This window comes from Panthera onca, chromosome B1 (genome assembly GCF_046562875.1).
Source record: "Panthera onca isolate mPanOnc1 chromosome B1, mPanOnc1 haplotype 2, whole genome shotgun sequence".
In the NCBI taxonomy this organism is placed as follows: Eukaryota; Metazoa; Chordata; class Mammalia; order Carnivora; family Felidae; genus Panthera; species Panthera onca.
The window spans coordinates 82,740,970-82,759,242 of record NC_138342.1 but is presented as its reverse complement, the minus strand read 5'-3'; the positions used below and the strand labels follow the sequence as shown (position 1 = coordinate 82,759,242).

Sequence of the window (18,273 nt, the reverse complement as noted above, 5' to 3'; positions counted from 1 at the left end):
CAAGAGCATTCTCCTGGCCAGGTTTCAGAGCAAAGAAACCAGGTCTCTTCACTCTAGCTCAGATAAGGTCCAAGTCTTATAGGAAGAGCTTCAAAATATCCTTGGGGGGAATGGCAAGTCCCTAGACTGTATGGTAAGATAGAAGCAGTGCTTCTATAGCCAGGACCCTGAGGATTTCTGAATCATTAGCAGATACAAAACCCTTCAAATGAAACTTATAACTAACTAATTAGGGGGTTAAGACAGTTCTGTTGCAAGAAAAACTCCAAACCTAGAGACCTAGTAATTATTGAAGCTTGTCCCAAATTTTTCCCCACATCCATCCTGTCCCAAATTACTCTCACCTTACAGTAGCCGTGAACTATGACAGTAATATGTTCTCAGCAAAGAAACTGCTTCATTGGCCTCCTCTGAGGAAGCTCTCAACAAATAATGTCTAAGAGATGTGAGTCAAGGGAGCCTAAGCAGCCAACCAAAGAACTCACGCTCTTACTCTGCAAATTAATAAATGGGGCCTTGGTGTTTTCTGGTCTAATATTTGCCTTGGTATCCTCATCTGGCAGAAGCCAGGATATTGAGGGCAGGGCCCAGAACTACAAATTTTAACAACCTCCCACAGAGGATTGATTCTTATGCATCCTGATGTGAAGAAACACTGCGGTAAAAAAATATTAAAATGTAAACGTGATGAATACCTTGATGAAGCTTAAACCCCCATTTTGAATATGCTACCCATTATTTTATAAATTATTTTATATATTTATATATTATATAAATTATTTTATATAAATTATTTTGTTATATAAATTCGTCCAGATGCAGCTAAGTCTCACCTAAATAAAACTCTCTAATCATTCACAATGACCTCATATTGCCTTGGGCACTTACCATCTTTGTCACTTTTTCTCAGCCTTTTTAAAGCAGTTTGGATCATTATTTGTGCTCTTCCATCTTTTTTGACTCCCCGAGACCCGTGTTATACTCTCATTGTCTGGATCTGGCAGTACCTTTCATGTAATTGAAACTCCAGAAATTCTTATTGTTAACTAATTAGTAGTTGATCTTTCTCTTAGTTTCTTTCACTTGATTCACTTTTTTAAATAATCCCTACACTGTCTTCAGATGCATCCCTACCCTTCAAGCTCTCCTCATTCAGCATTCTTGTTTTCAACCTCCTTCCTCCCTAATCATTCTTCCACACTCCTTTCTGTCTTTCACCTTCCCATATTTGCCAACCACTTTGCTTGTCTGGTTTTCCCTTCGCTGATGTGTGATTATGTCATTATGTTTAATAACTTCCGGTGTGCAAACACTATAACTACTCTGTCTAGTTTGCCCAGGAGCAGAGTCGAAGAAGTGCAGTTCTCTTGGGTAGACCTGTAGGGTGCCATGGAAAGAAAATTCATCATGGACACTTCGGGCAAAGTAAGTGCTACCTTTAAAATACATTTATATCATTTCCATTAGTTATCTAAAAAGTATACACTGAAACCAAGTTAAGAAACCATTTCCTCCAATCAGATTAGCAAGGATTTTTAACCACAATACCTAATGTTTTCCCACTTGTGGAAACTCAAGCATCACTGATGGGAGACTAACTTTTTAGGAACCTCCTGGGTGATAGTTTGACAATATTGTATCAAATGCTTAAAAATGTGTCTATCATTTGACCCGGAAATTTATTCCAAGGAAATAATTATGTTGTTTTTATAAATAGGTTAATCATGGCATTGTTTTTAAGAGGACAACACTGGAAACAAGATATGTCAAACACTAAGAAATTGATTAAATAAATTCTGATATATTAGTCAATAAAGTCCTAAGTGATTATTTTAAATTACCTGGAAAATACTTATAAAGCAAAGTGCAAGAACAGACTGTAAAATAGTTTTCTTAGTATGATTACACAAACACACATAGCATATCAATTGGAAAGACTTAACATATGTTACAAACAGTAATAGCTGAGTGCCAGGTTTGCCATTTTCCACCCCCCTTTACATGTCTGAGCTTTCCAAGTTTTTTGCCTTGAGTGTGTACCATTTTGAAATTAGGAAAGCGTTTTTCATAAAGTATACACTTTTACTGGAGTTTGGTAGGTGAAAGCAGAATTATTTCATCTTGAGAAAGAAGTAGTGTTTTTCTATATAATTTTATTTGAACTTCTCTTGTGGCATTTGTCCCTTTTCTTTGTAATATAATACATATATTATCTCCTCTATCTAAATTTCTTGGAGACATAACAGAGTCAGTCAGTTCAGTATATCTTACAATTACTAGCACAAAAAAATTGCAAATGGAACATACATAAAATCATAAAGCGTACTAAGGCCACCAGATATTAAGCTCTATCAAAAGTAAAGTATTTGATCATTGCGGTACTGCTGCAAGAACTGTCAGGATGATATATGGAACAAGAGAAACGGCTTCCAGAGAGAAACCTGTAAATGTGAGAACTTCTACGTATATAGTAAAGGGGCTAATTAAGCATAAATGAAAGAAATAATCAAGAGTTCATGTTAGGACAATTCATTTAGATTCTATAACTGCACATCGCACAAAAAAATGATTTTAAGTTGGATTTAAGAATTAAACACTTAGAAGTCAAACTATAAAAATCTAGAAAGAGAAGAAATATTTATTTGGTCTCTATACAGAGAGAATTTCCAAAGCATAAAAATGGGATAAATAACAAAGGAAAAGAAGCTTCTAACAAAAATTTTTAAATGTGTGTATGTGCGCACACACGCACGTAAATGCACAAAAATTAAGGTTCAAATATCAATCAGGGAAAATCACGTACAGCAAGCTGACAGACAATAACTTATTCCTTCAATGTGTAAAGAGGTCAAATGATTAATGAGAAAAACACCAAGATGCGAGTAGATACATACATTAACTCTATGACCAAATACTCCACGAAAGAGGAAAGTATATATGACTAATATAAACATGGAAAATATTCAATATTATTAGCATTCAAAAAATACTAGTAAAAGAGATTGATTTTTTGTGTCTATTAGATATTTTGGTTTCAATGACTATGGTCAGTGCTAATGAGGGTGGGATAAATGATGATATAGATATTCTTTTACTTCTAGGAATTGTGCCAAATTATTAAACATTTCTACTAAGAGATTTGGAAATCAATTCAGCCTTAGCAATGTCTCTATCTTTTCCAAAATAATTGTTACTTAAGGAAACCAGGCAAGTCAAAATTATGAACAAAGCTGTTTATCACATTAGACTTTGGAACAGTCAAAACAATGGAAATGATTACATTTATAAGTGGTTACTAAGCAAACTGGCACATTCAAATGATGAAATACAAAGTAGCCATTTATTTATTTATTTTTAATGTTTATTTCTTTATTTTGAGAGAGAGAACAAACGAGCAGGGGAGGTGTAGAGAGAGGGAGAGAGAGAGAATCCCAAGCAGACTCTGCCCTGTCAGCCCAGAGCCCCACGTGGGGCTCAAACCCATGAACTGTGAGATCAAGACCTGACCTGAAATCAAGAGTCAGACACTTAACCAACTGAGCCACCTGGGTGCCCCAAAAGTAGCCATTTAAAATTCTGATTACAGGGGTGCCTGGGTGGCTCAGTCAGAAAAGCACATGACTTTTGATCTTGGGGTCATGGGTTTCAGTCTCACGCTGGGTGTAGTGATTACTAAAAAAAATAGTTAAAATTCTGATTACAAAGCATTTGAAGTGATGAGAAAATGCCTACTTACAAGTAAATGACAAATGGTCATTACATGGTGGCTGTCACTAGCAAAAAAGCAGAATACATAACTGTAGACATGATCTCTACTGTATCAAAATTGTTTTAAGAGACTAGAAGAAAATATGCTAAAATTTCAGTAGGTTGCATCTAAAATTGCAGTGATCTTTTATTTATGATTTTTGTACTTTACTAATTATAACAAATAAGTGTCGTTTGTATGATCAGAATAAAAATTAATTTTTTTCACAAAAATTTTGTTGTCCTGGTGTCAACAGACAATCACATGCCGGGCAGCCATTGCATGGAAAACAGGTTCTACTCTTGCAATTGAGGAAGTACAAGTCGATCCACCAAAGGCTCGGGAAGTTCGTATTAAGGTAAATTTAAGTCTTTTAACTTTTACCTTTGTAGGTAAATGTAAGGAAATCCTGTTTCATGAAATGAAACATATTTTATATGTAATACATATAACATTTGCATTTGGGGTCTGTCCACTTCTGTTAGTAAAATGAATTTTTTAAACTAAGATAAATGAATAGAGGTAATGAATGTTTAATATATTCTTAATATTTGTAAAATACTGGTAATTTACTCATCTACCATAATTACTTTTTAAGTATTGAAATTTTTACTTAAATTATATAACATCATAGGTCTATATACTTCACAATGTGACCTAGAAGGTGTTTTAAGTACTAACTTCTTTTCATTGAGGGAAAGGCAACAAGAACTGCATTTCCCCCTACTTCAATGATGCAAAATTGATATCAACAAATGAATATGCAATGACTAACAGACTAATGTTCCGTCTCTATTGTTTGGAGCTCACACATGATAACCTCAGAAAATGTCTGAAAAAGTTCACTGTGGGGGCGCCTGGGTGGCGCAGTCGGTTAAGCGTCCGACTTCAGCCAGGTCACGATCTCGCGGTCCGTGAGTTCGAGCCCCGCGTCAGGCTCTGGGCTGATGGCTCAGAGCCTGGAGCCTGCTTCCGATTCTGTGTCTCCCTCTCTCTCTGCCCCTCCCCCGTTCATGCTCTGTCTCTCTCTGTCCCAAAAATAAATAAAAAACGTTGAAAAAAATTTTTTAAAAAAAAATAAATAAATAAAAAAAATTAAAAAAAAAAAAGTTCACTGTGTGGTAAATTTCAATTTCTAGGAATGAGCAGCTAGGACTCCATGATAGTCTTCAAGGTGACTTGGAAGAGTTAACAATTATTGAACAGAGCTTGGACCAGGGATGGGAAAACAATGACCTGTCAACGGCTTCTTGCCACTCTCAAATCAAACTTTTGATTAATACATCCCAAATTTTATAAAACCATTAAATACCCAAGATTAGGAGTATTATTACTCCTAATTAAACATTAATATCCACCTATCTTCTAATTTGAGATCAGGAAATTGAACACTTGACTTAATAAATAAGACAAATACTGGATGCCATATGCATCTAGTCATACTATATCTAATCAAAGTCAAAGGTGTAGGAGGATGGCTACAGGAGTAACAGAGACAAGGAATGAAGGGAATTGGAAAGATGCCAAAAGGAAAAGGTGATGGAGGGAAGTATAAAAAGACAGACAGGCAGTGAAAGACAAAACAGGAGAATTTGGGAACACTGAATAAATTATCAAGTCCATGTCTAGTGTTACACTCAAGATTTTATTTCACCAATGAGACATGGTAAAGAACAAAATGATAATTGATAAGAATGTACACAAAGAAAGAAGTTTGGTAACTGACTGCTGTTCAGAAGCTGTATTTTTCTATTTATCATCCATCCAAACAGCATTTAATTAGTCCTTATTGTGTACTGGGTCACCATCTGCTGAAATGTTTACTAGTTAATTAGTCAATATTCTCTGTTCTTACATTGATAGGCTCCTTAACTACAAAGGCTACCCCCTAAATAATAAATCCACAATAGGCTACCAAGGTAGAAGTTGCATAGCAAGAAACTCAGCATCACACTGAACCCTGAACAAATCAAGGTTAAGGACAGGGTCTGTTCATAAGAACAGTCAATTCCACCTCCAGTTTATGCCATGGGAAACTTCCCCAAAATAACTGCATACTCTTATTTGATATGTAGAACCAAAGTAATAAGGAGATTCCAGGCTGCTGCATACCTAAAACAACACTTCTAGCCTTTGACAGCATCTTGAAGCCATTTTAGCACTGTGGGAACCAAAACCACAGCATATTTCTCATGAGCACTTTCTCTTCACCAGGATCCTTCATTTGCCAGGATCATATACCACAGTTGTTCCCAGTGTTCCAGCTGTAAATGCTGCCACTCTCACTACACACACTGGAGAACTAGTCAATATGCTCAGGCATAGGCTTTTCTGGCTGCAACCCAGGCACAGCAGTAACTTAGGGGCTACGGTACATGAAATGTTTCATTTTTATGACCAATGTCATTGGGTCAGGTCTATTACAGATAAGAAAACTCAGGCCATTAACTAAGAAAGTTTTAAAACTTCACAACGTCAACTAAATTTTGCAATGGTTAATTTTAACTTAAATTCATTGGTACATTATTAATTTAAAGAATGCTCTCAATGTATAAATTTGAAATGTTAAAAACAGATTTTCCTAGAGCATTGGAAAAACATTCAACGGTATGGGCCTAAAATTCTTTGTTTCTCAATCATGGTGTTATTGATAATGTGGCAAAAAGTCCTTCATTGTATGTGATTGTCCATCATATTTCAAAACTATTTGATGACATAAATGTACAAAGTAGATTTCAAAAAAATCTAAGTTTATTTCCAGGTCTTAACATGTGCCACGTAACTTTGGACAAGTCATTCTAAGTCTCTGAATCTCCCTTTCCTCACCTCTAAATTGGGAATGATACAATCCACCCTGTATTCCTCTGAGCATTGTAATAGGGATCAAATGACACAGTTCAAGTAGAGAAATTTTTTTAATAATCAGTCTCAGATTAAAAGAAAAAGATAAAGGAAAATTCCAAACCAACTGATTCTTGGCTATTTAATTCTTATGCAGATGATATCTACAGGGATCTGTGGTACTGATGATCATGCAGTAAAAGGATTACTCTCCGTAAACTTTCCTTTCATCCCAGGCCATGAAGGAGCTGGGATTGTAGAGAGTATTGGCGAAGGAGTGAGCTCAGTGAAACCAGGTAGGAAGTGGGGTAATGACACCTTCCCACAAACAGCCTCCCAAAGAGCTCCCCTGCACAGAGAAGGAACTTAAAATGCATTCACTGGGGTGCCTGGGTGGCTCAGTCGGTTAAACGTCCGACTTCAGCTCAGATCATGATCTCACAGTTCGTTGAGTTCAAGCCCCGCATCGGGCTCTGTGCTGACAGCTCAGAGCGTTAGGGGTCACTGATTGTCTCAAATTCTATGTCTCCCTCTCTCTCTGTTCCTCCCCCGCTCATGCTCTGTCTGTCTCTCCTTCAAAAATAAATAAAAAACATTAAAAGAAATTTTTTAATAAATAAATAAACAAACAAACAAATAAAATGCATTCACACACTTACAGAAGAAAAAAAACTGGTTTACCTCTAGACTCTTCTAACTAATCACATATCATTATATTAAATGTATTCAGTCATTCCAAGAGTCACATGGTTTCTCTGCTGTTTTCTCTAGCAATTCAGAGGGGCAGTAGCTGAGCCAAGAATATATCCATAACTAAATGAGAGTTGAGATAGGTGTACTTCTAAATAGACTGAAAACTATTGAGACTGCTCCTTACATACTGTATCCCCCACATGTTTACCACAGTGCCTGTCCCATGGTTAGAATGCATTAGAATGTTTGACAGATGAATGTTCTAATCAACTGGAATATCAAACTTGAATTTTCATTGACAGGATGATGATGATATTTCAAAGAATCAAAGAAAGCAAGTATATGTTCTTCCCCAGACTACCAAAAAAGATCTGGACATAGCTATTCTTAGCCTGTCTGAAATGATTAGAGTGAAGAAGAGCAATCACACAGATTAAGATACTATAGAACCTCACAACTTGGAACCAGGCACACAAAGAGACTTAATAAAGGGCATGGTCAGGATATTTGTGAAGCTCTTACCAGGGAATTCATTTGGCAAACAATTATGAGATACCTACATTGAATCTGACACTAGGCACAGAAAGGCGACAAAAGTAAAAAGGCACGGTCTATCTCCAAGAACATAATGCAAACAGAAGAGATATATGCTCTAACTCCTCTTTAGCATAAAAAAAAAAAAAAAATTGCAGTGAAAGTTTTGTGTAAAACAATGAGGGGTTGGAGGAGAAAGAGATGGAGGAGAAAGGACAAGAGAGCAAAAGTTCTCCTGAATTTGAGATCCACTACCTTTGGAATTTTTAAAGGCCAGTGAAGTTAAGATGTGCCTTATCTAAACTTACAAGAGAAACTAATGTTACACCACATGTTAACTAACTGGAATTTAAATGAAAACTTAAAAATAAAACAGCAATGGGCAATGTTATGCTGGCTACCATAATCTGCCCACAGCAAGTTTTCAAGCCATCAAATGAAATTTTTATAAACATACTATTGTATTTTTGACCCAGTAATATTTTACTTTTCTTTTTTTTTTTTTTATTTTTTAATATATGAAATTTACTGTCAAATTGGTTTCCATACAACACCCAGTGCTCATCCCAAAAGGTGCCCTCCTCAATACCCATCACCCACCCTGCCCTCCCTCCCACCCCCCATCAACCCTCAGTTTGTTCTCAGTTTTTAACAGTCTCTAATGCTTTGGCTCTCTCCCACTCTAACCTCTTTTTTTTTTTTTTTCCTTCCCCTCCCCCATGGGTTTCTGTTATGTTTCTCAGGATCCACATAAGAGTGAAACCATATGGTATCTGTCTTTCTCTGTATGGCTTATTTCACTTAGCATCACACTCTCCAGTTCCATCCATGTTGCTACAAAAGGCCATATTTCATTTTTTCTCATTGCCATGTAGTATTCCATTGTGTATATAAACCACAATTTCTTTATCCATTCATCAGTTGATGGACATTTAGGCTCTTTCCATAATTTGGCTATTGTTGAGAGTGCCGCTATAAACATTGGGGTACAGGTGCCCCTATGCATCAGTACTCCTGTATCCCTTGGATAAATTCCTAGCAGTGCTATTGCTGGGTCATAGGGTAGGTCTATTTTTAATTTTCTGAGGAACCTCCACACTGCTTTCCAGAGCGGCTGCACCAATTTGCATTCCCACCAACAGTGCAAGAGGGTTCCTGTTTCTCCACATCCTCTCCAGCATCTATAGTCTCCTGATTTCTTCATTTTGGCCACTCTGACTGGCGTGAGGTGGTATCTGAGTGTGGTTTTGATTTGTATTTCCCTGATAAGGAGCGACGTTGAACATCTTTTCATGTGCCTGTTGGCCATCGGATGTCTTCTTTTTTTTTTTTTTTTTTTTTTTTTTTTTTTTTTTTTTTTTTTTTTTTTTAGAATTTAGTATTGTTTATTTCCTTTTTTTTTTTTTTTTTTTTTTTTTTTTTTTTTTTAATATATGAAATTTACTGTCAAATTGGTTTCCATACAACACCCAGTGCTCATCCCAAAAAGTGCCCTCCTCAATACCCATCACCCACCCTGCCCTCCCTCCCACCCTGCCCTCCCTCCCACCCCCCATCAACCCTCAGTTTGTTCTCAGTTTTTAACAGTCTCTTATGCTTTGGCTCTCTCCCACTCTAACCTCTTTTTTTTTTTTTTTTTCCTTCCCCTCCCCCATGGGTTTCTGTTACGTTTCTCAGGATCCACATAAGAGTGAAACCATATGGTATCTGTCTTTCTCTGTATGGCTTATTTCACTTAGCATCACACTCTCCAGTTCCATCCATGTTGCTACAAAAGGCCATATTTCATTTTTTCTCATTGCCACGTAGTATTCCATTGTGTATATAAACCACAATTTCTTTATCCATTCATCAGTTGATGGACATTTAGGCTCTTTCCATAATTTGGCTATTGTTGAGAGTGCTGCTATAAACATTGGGGTACAGGTGCCCCTATGCATCAGTACTCCTGTATCCCTTGGATAAATTCCTAGCAGTGCTATTGCTGGGTCATAGGGTAGGTCTATTTTTAATTTTCTGAGGAACCTCCACACTGCTTTCCAGAGCGGCTGCACCAATTTGCATTCCCACCAACAGTGCAAGAGGGTTCCCGTTTCTCCACATCCTCTCCAGCATCTATAGTCTCCTGATTTCTTCATTTTGGCCACTCTGACTGGCGTGAGGTGGTATCTGAGTGTGGTTTTGATTTGTATTTCCCTGATAAGGAGCGACGTTGAACATCTTTTCATGTGCCTGTTGGCCATCCGGATGTCTTCTTTAGAGAAGTGTCTATTCATGTTTTCTGCCCATTTCTTCACTGGGTTATTTGTTTTTCGGGTGTGGAGTTTGATGAGCTCTTTATAGATTTTGGATACTAGCCCTTTGTCCGATGTGTCATTTGCAAATATCTTTTCCCATTCCGTTGGTTGCCTTTTAGTTTTGTTGGTTGTTTCCTTTGCTGTGCAGAAGCTTTTTATCTTCATAAGGTCCCAGTAATTCACTTTTGCTTTTAATTCCCTTGCCTTTGGGGATGTGCCGAGTAAGAGATTGCTACGGCTGAGGTCAGAGAGGTCTTTTCCTGCTTTCTTCCCTAGGGTTTTGATGGTCTCCTGTCTCACATTCAGGTCCTTTATCCATTTTGAGTTTATTTTTGTGAATGGTGTGAGAAAGTGGTCTAGTTTCAACCTTCTGCATGTTGCTGTCCAGTTCTCCCAGCACCATTTGTTAAAGAGACTGTCTTTTTTCCATTGGATGTTCTTTCCTGCTTTGTCAAAGATGAGTTGGCCATACGTTTGTGGGTCTAGTTCTGGGGTTTCTATTCTATTCCATTGGTCTATGTGTCTGTTTTTGTGCCAATACCATGCTGTCTTGATGATGACAGCTTTGTAGTAGAGGCTAAAGTCTGGGATTGTGATGCCTCCTGCTTTGGTCTTCTTCTTCAAAATTACTTTGGCTATTCGGGGCCTTTTGTGGTTCCATATGAATTTTAGGATCGCTTGTTCTAGTTTCGAGAAGAATGCTGGTGCAATTTTGATTGGGATTGCATTGAATGTGTAGATAGCTTTGGGTAGTATTGACATTTTGACAATATTTATTCTTCCAATCCATGAGCAGGGAATGTCTTTCCATTTCTTTATATCTTCTTCAATTACCTGCATAAGCTTTCTATAGTTTTCAGCATACAGATCTTTTACATCTTTGGTTAGATTTATTCCTAGGTATTTTATGCTTCTTGGTGCAATTGTGAATGGGATCAGTTTCTTCATTTGTCTTTCTGTTGCTTCATTGTTAGTGTATAAGAATGCAACTGATTTCTGCACATTGATTTTGTATCCTGCAACTTTGCTGAATTCATGTATCAGTTCTAGCAGACTTTTGGTGGAGTCTATCGGATTTTCCATGTATAATATCATGTCATCTGCAAAAAGCGAAAGCTTGACTTCATCTTTGCCAATTTTGATGCCTTTGATTTCCTTTTGTTGTCTGATTGCTGATGCTAGAACTTCCAGCACTATATTAAACAGCAGCGGTGACAGTGGGCATCCCTGTCGTGTTCCTGATCTCAGGGAAAAAGCTCTCAGTTTTTCCCCATTGAGGATGATGTTAGCTGTGGGCTTTTCATAAATGGCCTTTATGATGTTTAAGTATGTTCCTTCTATCCCGACTTTCTCAAGGGTTTTTATTAAGAAAGGGTGCTGGATTTTGTCAAAGGCCTTTTCTGCATCGATTGACAGGATCATATGGTTCTTCTCTTTTTTTTTGTTAATGTGATGTATCACGTTGATCGATTTGCGAATGTTGAACCAGCCCTGCATCCCAGGAATGAATCCCACTTGATCATGGTGAATAATTCTTTTTATATGCTGTTGAATTCGATTTGCTAGTATCTTATTAAGAATTTTTGCATCCATATTCATCAGGGATATTGGCCTGTAGTTCTCTTTTTTTTACTGGGTCTCTGTCTGGTTTAGGAATCAAAGTAATACTGGCTTCATAGAATGAGTCTGGAAGTTTTCCTTCCCTTTCTATTTCTTGGAATAGCTTGAGAAGGATAGGTATTATCTCTGCTTTAAATGTCTGGTAGAACTCCCCTGTGACCCAGTAATATTTTAAACTAATACTCATATTATTATTTCTCTATATATAGGAGATAAAGTCCTCACACTCGCTATACCACAGTGTAGAGAATGCAGTTCCTGTTTGCATCCCAAGGGAAACTTCTGTGAGAAGCAAGAGTTAGTAATTTACCCCTTACTCTATTATTAAATTGCTGATATTGTATAAGCACTGACCTGTAACTAAATGTGCTCTCTTCTGTCTTTATAATTCCATGTGTCGGTGCCGCCACCTGTAACTGTGTCTGTCACCGCGGAACAGTGTTCTACCTTCTTCTGGATTAATGCTGGACAAGACCAGCAGATTTACCTGCAAAGGAAAAAAGATTTATCACTCTTTCCGTGCAAGCACATTCACTGAATATACGGTTGTACCTGAGATTGCAGTGGCAAAAATTGATGCTGCTGCTCCTATGGATAAAGTTAGTATCATAAGCTGCGAGGTGTCTACAGGTTATGGAGCTGCTGTAAATTCGGCCAAGGTGAGGAAGTTACCCGTGTTAATGAGTGTCATAGTGATTTGCCTGGAAACATCAAAATGTTCAATAGTTGTATACAGTTCCAAAGGTTCCAATGGTTGTTTTTGTTTATTTGCTTTTCTAATTACCTATGTGTCCAGGGTTGATTTCTAATACAAACATGCTTTGTGAATTTGTAGGTCACTCGCGGTTCCACGTGCGTGGTCTTTGGACTTGGTGGAGTTGGTTCAGCCATTGTCATGGGCTGTAAAGCATCTGGTGCTTCTAGGATCATTGGGGTTGACATCAATGAGGAGAAGTTTCCCCGGGCAAGAGCATTAGGGGTCACTGATTGTCTCAACCCTCGAAACCTCAAGAAACCTGTCCAGCAGGTGGTCATGGAAATGACAAGAGTTGGTGTTGACTTTGCCTTTGAAGCCATTGGACTCAGTGATACGATGGTAGGTGGGCTTAGGGCACAGTGCATAGATGCTTAAAGAGGGTGGGGCGGGAGTGAGAAATACATGCTAAATATCCTCACATAGATGGGTATAAACTCTCCCGAACATACATTTTGGACCTGTGGACCCCAAATGTAAAAATGGAAAATAAATTCACTCTAAAATATCTATTTTAAAAATAAAAGTAATATATACTTAAAGATATGTCATTATAATACACAAAATTTAAACATTCAAAAGGCCATAATACCAGTATTCCCTTTTCTTTATTCCTAGGTCTTCAGATATACTCTTATATTTAAGTATAAACATTATTTAACTCACAAGATAATTATGGGTCCTGTATCAGAAGTCCTAGGGATATAAGGGTGGACAAAATAGGCACTACACTCTTGGATCTTACAGTTCAGAAGAGAGAATATATAGACATTTAATATGTTTTATCGTGTACCTAACATACTTGATAGACAAATAAAGGAAGTAAAGGTAGTAACATAGGTAAAAGAGAAAATAAGGCAAAATGGAGAAAAGGAGGAAGACAATAGGACAATGAGCCAGAAAAGGAAGTAAAACAAATATATAAGATATGAAAAAGTACACTGTACATCCCTGCAAAACTGAATTAAAAATAATAAATAAAGCTTCACACACCCATATATGTATATGTTTTATTTTAATAGAAATGAGTTAGAGAACCATGGCAAGTGAGAAGTTCTGGCAAAGGCAGTGAGTAATTTTATTTAATAAATATATGGTCCTCACTATATATCAGATAGTGTTCTAAATGTCTTAAGAATGGTAAATTATTTAATCTTCATAACAATTCTATGAAGTAAGCAGTATTAGTCTTCCTTTTACAAATGAAGAAACTGAGGCATATGGAAGTTAAGTAACTTACCTAAGGTCACACAGCTAGCACAGTCTTTCCCACTAAACTCTACTGGTTCTGTAAAGAAATCCCATCACTAGCAGTGTTGAAGGTGAGGTTGAGATAGCATCTGGCCAGGAAGAGGTTCGAGATCTAGGAACACAATCCCTCAACCTCTGGTGGTAGTTGTTACTTGTGTGGGAAGGCACTTACGGTCATTATTGTTGTTATCAGATTGCTGCTTAGGATTCCTGCCACCGGAGCTATGGTGTCTGTCTGATGGTTGGGGTGGCTTCATCAAATTCACAGCTTTCCCTGAACGCACCAGATATTATCTCTGGACGGACACTGAAGGGTGTGTGTTTAGGAGGTAGGTCAACAAACAGAAGGGACTAGTTGGTTGCTCTCACGAAATCCCTTTTGACTTTGTAGAAACATACAATTCAAAATTCCTCCTCTTGGGGAAACAGAGCTATAATGATAGAGGTCTTCAAAGACTTCTCCAATAAGTTGGAGAGCTTTGCAAATCAACTTCAGTTAATTTAATTAAATAGGTTTTTTTAAGTTCAAATACAAATTTTATCTCCTACAAAATAGTTTTTGGGTTTTGCCAGTGTTTCAAACAATTCAGTCAACTTCAGTTCCAAATGCTGGTGAGTTCAAAGTTTATTCTGCTACTTTAGCAGCAAATCTTTTGGATAATTATATGCACCAACCTGGAGTTTTGATACCAGCTTTTATCCTCCCAGAGGAGCCCTTATTTCTGAGCATTATTGACCAACAGCTTCAGTCAATTAACATTCCCATCTGCACGTAGTTCCCAATGCCATCTCTATGTGTGTATGAATACACAAAAGAGGAAATTTTGGGTAAAGGTAAGCCCAGGAGGTGGGCTATAAACTGCTAGTTTAAAAAGACCATTTTTCAACCCAGTAACATGTGAATACTGACCCAATTTTTCTCTAAAGGAATTCTAGGTAACAGAACTGTCTGTAGCAGCCACACTTAGTAACAGCAGTCAATAGCTTCTGATGTATAAATGATTTATCTTTCATGTTCAATGTCAGATTTTCAGAAGAAAATCTCCATCACAAGTTTACACTTGTTTCCTTTTGGTTGGTTTGGCATTTCTCAAATCTTATCACAATAGCCTTTTTTTTTTTTGTTTTGCAGATTATAAAACCAGAGACTGTATTCCCCAACTAGTGACTGATTACCTGCAAAATAAAATTAATATAGATCCCTTAATAACCCATCAGTTGCCTTTTGACCAACTCCACAAAGCTTTCGAGTTGTACCATGCTGGAAAAACGTGAGTGCTTTATTTGATGATCTCCACTACCCTGAATTCACAGACAAATGACTCTTCAAACATTTCCAAGTGGTTTTGTGAGAAAGAGATGGCCACTTGGATCTTCAATATCTTTCGCACTCTCTACCTTATTTCCTACTATTACCAGGATTAGAAAAAGTTTTACCTATAAGCCCCTCTTTGGGAAAGTTCCACATCAGCTTATTTTTTAAAAATGTTCAAGGATTCCATATAATACTAAGAAGCACTTGACACTACATTGGCCAATTATGTATTACTTTTCTGGTTAGAGAAATGATCTAGAATGAATGAGTTGACATTACTGAAGTCATACAATTTTGCAAGGAATCTTAGAGGCAGAGGTTTAGATTCCACCTAGGGCACAAATCCTTCTGCATCATTTCTGACAAATGGTCACTCTGTTTCAGCTAGCAAACCTTCGGGGATGGAGTGTTCACTCAGTGTGTTCATTTATTCATTCAATGTTTATTTTGTGATGGTGCAGTGTTTGCCAGGACTGTCCTAAGTGCTAGAGACACCAGTAGAGAATAAGCAACAATAAGTAAATGAGGAATTACTCCTGTGATGAATGCTTTGATATTCTCATTCTGATTCTAAGCACATCTCCCTTTCAAATTCTCTCCCCCAATTCTACCTACATTCTCTGATTGGTAAGTGATTTAAAAAAATTTTTTTTAATCTAGGTCTTTAAGTTTTATCCTGCTTTACCACCTTCTTGGTTTTGACCTAGCATGTCAGCCAATCTGAATCAGAAATAAAGAATCAAGAAACCTCATCTGAAATTTTATGAACAGATTATGGAGAATGCAGAGAGGGGATCTAGCAGACAGTATACATGCTGTAAAAGGAACACCCCCCCAAAAAAATTATTATTTTTTCCTAAGAAGACACAGTGCTAGATTCCGGGGCTGACAAAAGCTGATCAGAAGCCATAGCACAGGGTTTGGATGTCTTTGTGATCACACAGCCTGAGAAACAGTCCTCAAAGCTGAGGCCTTCCTTTCTGATGTTGGATACTGATGTTGATCCTGCTTTCACCATATCCAAGTGGTGATATTAACAATGATCCCAATCAGATGATCAAGTGATATTTCATATAGGTGAACTAGGATGAAGGTGGAATTGGGAGGGGGTACGAAGGAAAAGGTAGGCAATGCAACGTCACATAATACAGTGCATAATTGCTTTGCTGAAATCACTGTTTCTTAAGCAATTCAATCACTTTACTATTACACTTTTATGTTTCAGCATCCGCTGTATTCTGCTGTTCTGAGATCCCAGATGATAAAAGGTGAAAGGGCATCCTTGGGGATATCATTCTTTTCCTGTATCACCTCTCTGATCATTCCAGTACAGTGGAAAGAGGCATACCAGAGATGGAAATGCAGTGTAATTGTGAAAAATGAAATATGTGCATCTTGAACGTAGCTGTAATAAAATAACTGCTCAGAGAACAGATATTACATAATTCATTCTGTGACTTTAAAAAGAGAAATGATGGGATTTAGTGATGACATTGTTGATATGTCCATCAACCCAATTGATCTCTGTCACCAGTCCATGAAAGGTGTCACTGACTTATCCCTTGTTGCCATTCTCAGAGTACCTCCATAATACACAGATTTCTCTGTATCTTTCATGCCACACCAGGGTTTGCATGATTTTGCTTCTTCCTCAACATGCTGGGGTATCATAAATCTTTGGAAGGCTTTCTCAGGACACAGTAAGCCATTTTCTATGCTAAGGTCTTTAGACCATTCTATCCCTCTACCTATGAAATGTTGAGCCACGGTTCACTGCTTTCAAACACAAAAATGCATTTGGGAAATCTTGCCAATTCCACCCCTAGGTAGTAGGTATAGGACCCTCTCAGAAGAATTCTTCCATATCTACAAGCTCCAAACTCCCTCTTCAAGTCTTTGAGCCAGTATAATCATTTCTTCATTGAGGTTGAGAGATTAGGAGCAGAAAGAAAAACTCAAGCTCCTCTTATCCTGCTTTTTTTCTTATATTTTTCATCTGTCCATGAGTCATTTCTATTCTCCTTAATCCTTCAGCTTTTGAAACACAAAAGCTGACAGGAAAATTCCTCTTACAATTGCTTTAATTCAATATCCCTTCCTGATATCTGAGCCCAGAATATCCAGTTGACATAATGGGGAAAGGTCCAAGAATTAAAAAAAAAAAAAAAAAAAAAAAAAAAAAAAAAAAAAAAAAGGAAAAGAAAAGAAAGAAAAATATTTTTTAAAGGTGATTATGTTAAACATGATCCTGAAAGTCTAGTTCTGTCACCTTCTCAATAAGCTCTTCTCTCTCTGAGTATCCACTGCCACACTATAAAACAGGGAAAATAAGAACAATGTTGTTGGATGATTTTTAAGACTGGAGATCATGTGTTTAACATGGAGATTGATATGATTGAATATAAATTTAACTCAACACTGAAGTTCAAGACTAAAATTATCTAAGCAAATTTAATCCCTAAAAATAACTATCATTAAACTGTCCTGGGTAGAGACATCACCATAAACACAAAACCTACATATAACACAATGGCACTAAATCTATATCTTTAAATAATCACTCTGAATGTAAATGGGCTAAATGCCCCAATCAAAAGACATAGGGAATCAGAATGAATGACGAAAAACAAGATCCATTTGTATGCTGCCTATAAGAGACTCATTTTTAGACCCGAGGACACCTGATTGAAAGTGAGGGGACAGAGAACCATCTATCATGCTAATGGACATCAAAAGAAAACTGGAGTAGCCATACTTATGTCAGGTAAACTAGATTTCAAAACACAGACTGCAACAAGAGATGAAGAAGGGCATTATATCATAATTGAGGGGTCTATCCATCAAGAAGAGCTAACAATTGTAAATGTTAATGCTCCCAACATGAGAGCACCCAAATATATAAATCAACTAATCACACACATAAACAAATGTATAGATAATAATATTAATTATAGGGGACTTTAATACTCCACTTACAGAAATGGACAGGTCATCTAGGCAGAAAATCAATAAGGAACAATGGCTCAGATGACACACTGGACCAGATGGACTAACAGATATATCCAGAACATTTCATCCTCAAGCAGAAGAACACATTCTTCTCAAGCACATATGGGACACTCTCAAAATAGAACACATACTGTGTCACAAAACAGCCCTCAACAATATTGAGATCATACCATGCATATTTTCAGATCACAATGCTATAAAACATGAAATA

At 37.1% G+C, this 18,273-nt stretch overlaps 1 protein-coding gene across 1 annotated transcript; it reads left to right on the top strand.

Moving 5' to 3' along the window:
- The first annotated feature begins 1,407 nt into the window (after positions 1 to 1,407).
- On the top strand, positions 1,408 to 16,644 carry LOC132674479 (alcohol dehydrogenase 6-like). The gene is given in 9 exon segments (XM_078445156.2): positions 1,408 to 1,425; positions 4,005 to 4,106; positions 6,747 to 6,885; positions 11,943 to 12,030; positions 12,173 to 12,392; positions 12,569 to 12,829; positions 13,932 to 14,067; positions 14,871 to 15,009; positions 16,521 to 16,644. Coding segments are annotated over 9 exon segments (1,227 nt in total).
- Positions 16,645 to 18,273: the final 1,629 nt, after the last annotated feature.